This window comes from Sesamum indicum, linkage group LG9 (assembly GCF_026168435.1).
Source record: "Sesamum indicum cultivar Baizhima isolate 11 linkage group LG9, ASM2616843v1, whole genome shotgun sequence".
NCBI classification, from domain to species: Eukaryota; Viridiplantae; Streptophyta; class Magnoliopsida; order Lamiales; family Pedaliaceae; genus Sesamum; species Sesamum indicum.
In genome coordinates this window covers 21,870,352-21,874,847 of record NC_142665.1, presented here as the reverse complement: position 1 = coordinate 21,874,847, position 4,496 = coordinate 21,870,352, and the positions used below count along the sequence as shown (strand labels likewise).

At 42.9% G+C, this 4,496-nt stretch overlaps 1 protein-coding gene across 1 annotated transcript; it reads left to right on the top strand.

Annotated features, from left to right (window-relative positions):
* Window positions 1-203: 203 nt before the first annotated feature.
* LOC105177795 (xyloglucan galactosyltransferase XLT2) lies at window positions 204-2,403 on the top strand. The gene has a single exon (XM_011101045.3). It carries the CDS (start codon window positions 514-516, stop codon window positions 2,035-2,037), a length of 1,524 nt encoding a protein of 507 aa, XP_011099347.1. The 5' UTR covers window positions 204-513; the 3' UTR covers window positions 2,038-2,403.
* The last annotated feature ends 2,093 nt before the right edge of the window (window positions 2,404-4,496 follow it).

Genomic DNA, 4,496 nt, shown 5'->3' with positions numbered 1-4,496 from the left:
GTTTGATTAAGGGGCCATTGTTACCTCATAATTATGTGAAGAAAAGTTGCTAATAAGTAGGTACTTAACTTTAAGCGCACGCAAAACGGAATAAACCAAACACCTCTATTTTATATATATAATAATATAAAAAGGTAAAAAAAGAAGTGATTTATTTTAATATGGATATCACGTGATTGGCTCCTGCTTTTCCAAAGAGGGCTTTTTCATTGGGAGGCTACTAGTACCACCTGATTTTCATCTGTCTCTTCAACACTACAGTTCTTTACAATTAGAACCTACTCTGAATGTCGTCGGCACATCCGGCTGCTAGATTACAATCAACGGTTGAGATGAAGAAACACCCCCACGTTGTCGTCTGTCGGTGATCATCTCACCTCGTAATCATCACGCTCTCCTGCCGAAACTTTTCCTTCACATGCCCATTGTTAATACCTCTGTCTCTCTCCTTTTGTTTTCCTACAATTTTCTCTTCTTCCTCCTCCTCCTTATTCACTCTGCGGCTCCTGAATAATGGTTCCTTCCTCACCCGAAGCGCAGACTATGAAGAAACCACCCAAGAACACAAATTTCGTGACGAGTACCCTGAATTCCGTTAGGATCCACTTTTCCTCGCACCCTCGTTTCTGGCTCTTCATCGCTTTTCTCTGGATCCAAGCCCTTATCATTTTCATCGCTCGCACTCCTCCGCCGTGTTTCCCCGACCGTACAGCCGACGTCTCCGCCACCGTCCCAGCACGCTACGTCGCACCCCCTTCCAATGACGACGACGCCGCATCCAACGCCACACTGCCCGAAACCGCCCCTGCTCCGCCCTACACTGATGAATGCCCCTCCGGCAGGATCTACGCCTACGATCTTCCTTCCATGTACAACAAAGACTTGGTGCTTACCAATTGCACTGACCTAGATCCGTGGAACTGGGAATGCGGCATCATTACCAACCACGGCTACGGCCGCGCCGCCACGGAACTCCGTCGAATCTTGCCGGAGGATCTATACAAATCGTGGTACCATACGAACCAGTACACTCTAGAGATAATATTCCACCACCGGATTCTGAAACATAAATGCAGAACCCTGCAGCCGGAATCAGCTACAGCATTCTACATCCCGTTCTACGCTGGACTCGCGGTGGGGAAGCATTTGTGGATGAACGACACTGCCAAACGTGACAAGCATTGCAAGATGATGCTGCGGTGGGTCAAGAATCAACCGTACTGGATGAAATCCAACGGCTCGGATCACTTCATGACAATAGGCAGAATCACGTGGGATTTCCGGCGGCTAACCGACCCGGGAAAAAGCTGGGGCTCCAGTTTTCTTAACATGCCTTCGATGAACAAAGTTAGCCGCTTCATCGTAGAGAAGTACCCAGGGGATGAGATGGATGTTAGTGTTCCTTACCCCACTGGATTCCACCCCAAGACGAGAGACAACCTTATTGAGTGGCAAAACTTCGTGAGGGATTACAAGCGTTCCAGTTTGTTCAGTTTTGTCGGGGAGAATCGTAACTGGGCCGAGAATGATCTACGCCGGATTCTGATGAATTACTGTTACAAGGAAGCGGGTGCTTGCCGGGCTGTGGACTGCGCCGTCAGTGAGTGTCCCACCAATTCTTCGGTGGTTTTGAGTGCTCTGTTGGAGTCGGAGTTCTGTTTGCAGCCCAAGGGGGATAGTTTTACAAGAAAGGAGGTGTTCGACTGCATTGTAGCGGGTTCAGTGCCGGTATTTTTCTGGAAGACGGATTACGAACAGTATGAGTGGTTCTTGCCTGGGGAACCGGAGAGTTACTCGGTTTTCATAGACCACGAAGAGGTGAGGAATGGGAAGACGTCGGTAAAGCAGGTTTTAATGGGTTATAGCAAAGAGGAGATCCGGAAGAAGAGAGAAAAGGTGATAGAGACTATTCCGAGGATAACTTATGGAAAACCAAATGCTGGAATTAGGAGTTTTAAAGATGCTTTTGATATTGCTCTTGATGGCGTCTTAGAGAGGATTAAGGAGGAAAAAGAATGGGCTGATTTCTTAAGATGAGAACACAAGTGGGATGGGCATGGGCATGCTTTTCATTTTCCGTAATGTTTGTCATTGTAGTGAACTATGAGGTAGATGGCGAGAACTCGGGACTACTAGTTGCACGGGAATCACCATCACGGAGCAGAGTCCAGAGAAGTATTGGATCACAAAATTGTGGGAAGTGGTCGCTCTGTTCATGAATTCTTTAGAAATACCAGAGATGAAATTTTCACTTGTATTTAGAAAGATGGATTTGATCGTTTCATTGAGCTATATATTGACGTTTTCCACAAACGAAAATGTGTATATGTGAGAGTTCCAGCACCGTTTCGCTGGCTGCAAGCCTCAGAACACAGCATTAAACAGATAAGTTGTACTGACCAACTGGTGCGGATCTTATGTCTTTATATCCTATTCCTTTCTATACAACGCAAAGCAACTCAACCAACCTTATTCAACTCTCTTATCTACAATAATTCTTGAATAAATGTATGCCTGGCACTAGTTAGCATTTTGAATTTAACAGTAGGTTGTAGGCCATATACTTTAGAAGTAGCACTACCTACTGCACTAAAACATGTAAAGAAGAGGAAGGTTAAGGTGCTTATCGCTTAATCTGGCAACTCTATGCTATGAATATGTTCCAAGTAGGGTCCCATCCTCTTGCATACTATCACAAATTTTACTCCTTGCCTGTAAAACAAGAAGACTTAGAAAAAGGTAACAGGATTAATTCAGACGCCAACTTTGAAAACAGGAGTTCGAGCATTGAAACAGGTATTTAAAGATAGAGCAGTGGCAATGAAGTTTTCCAGTCAAACAAGGAAATGCCTGATCTAAAATGTTCCATCACAGTGAAACAAGCACCAACTAGCAAACAAGAATGTTTTGAACAGTTATAATGGAAATCCCTCTATTTCATGCCAAACACAATCAAACTTCCATTCTTGGCTCTCAGGTGTTTTTGGTATTCAAAGGAGGAAATGAGAAGAAAAAAGCAGAAGGGATGAGAGTTTCTTTCCTTTTCATTCACTTCCACAGACGAAACAGACTTTCTGCTATTCTTAATTTAGCTTGAGCTCGACCACTTGCATGGGACTTCAACAGCATCTTGTCAAGTATTAAAACGCTACAAAAAACACTGACAAATCTAAGCCCATCATTCTTCTCAGAGCACCTGTTTCCTGAGAATCCGAATGAAAGCTATACATCTACGGTTTATAGCAATAATCCATAAAATAGAAATTCAAGGCATTTTGTGGCAAAAGAATAAAACAATCATTTAGCTTTGAACTGCAAAAGAATAACAAGTCTTACCTTCTAATCGATTGTAGTGACATCCCCTCTCCTTACCTTTTGGGACATGATTAAGGTACCACTTCACAAACTTGATCTCCTAGTTCATTGGATATTATGCAAATGCAGGTGCTGTATTCCAGCCTATATGACAACGAAAGTGGAAAGGAAAAACACAAGGCCGATAATCACAATATCAAACTCTCCACCTTATTTTGTCATTGTGATACAGAGTAGAGGTTGACTCAGAACAAGACGACTGGCGAAAACTTAGAATTAACTTGCATACGAATTTGTTCAGTTTGGTCCAACTACAAGAAATGGAAGAGAAGAGGCAAAATTCTTGGAGCTAAACATACACGGGAGCTGCTTAAAGTAACTAATTAAAGGTTCTGTACATTGTCATGCATGGCAATGCAAAATCCAGCATTACATCAAGTATGCAACATATTCAATTAACAATCAGTAACATCAACTTAATTTACCATCTTTACACATGTTACATTTTGGTAGGATAGATACAGAAAATTGGTCAATTTACTGGTTACATCTCTATTGTTTTCTTCCATTTATGCATAAACTTAAACATAGCATAGGCTCAAATCTGGCATCAATTGTCAGAAATGTCAATCAAGGAACTAGACTCAAAGAAAAACTAAGACACGTTATAGGTTCTAATCTTACAATTATTAGATAGTACCTGCCTACACGGCGAGGAAGGCGGAATTCTTGGATAAGGTTCCTCCTTATTTATTCCTTAAGCAGCAAGTCCTCGGATGAAGCGGGACTCCTTCCTAGTGAGGAGTCCTTTCAAGCTGAAGAGTCCGACCTCTCTCGCCTACCTTCCTTAGAGCTAGCTTTGGGGGACTCTGGACTGGGCTTCCTTCTTGGGCCAAGCTAGATTAGGTAGACTTCATCTTCGGACAAGCTCTGGCTTAGGAGGGGCTCCCTCTTGGGTTGAGCCTGGCGGGCCTCCTCTTTTTGCCAAACCAAACTGTAGGGTGCCCCCTCTTTGGGTTAAGGCTAGCGACTTGTTGCACCAATATTTGTAAGTGCACTTTAAGGTGATTTTGAAAACATGAGTTTATTGTAAAACACTTGACAAGAAAAACAAATTTTTAAGTAAAAGATAAAAACCGATTTTGAGAACATGAGTTGATAACAGAAGAGCACGTGACAAG

Excerpts from the sequence above, each read along its gene's own strand:
- LOC105177795 (XM_011101045.3), top strand. The coding sequence starts at position 514 with ATGGTTCCTTCCTCACCCGAAGCGCAGACTATGAAGAAACCACCCAAG.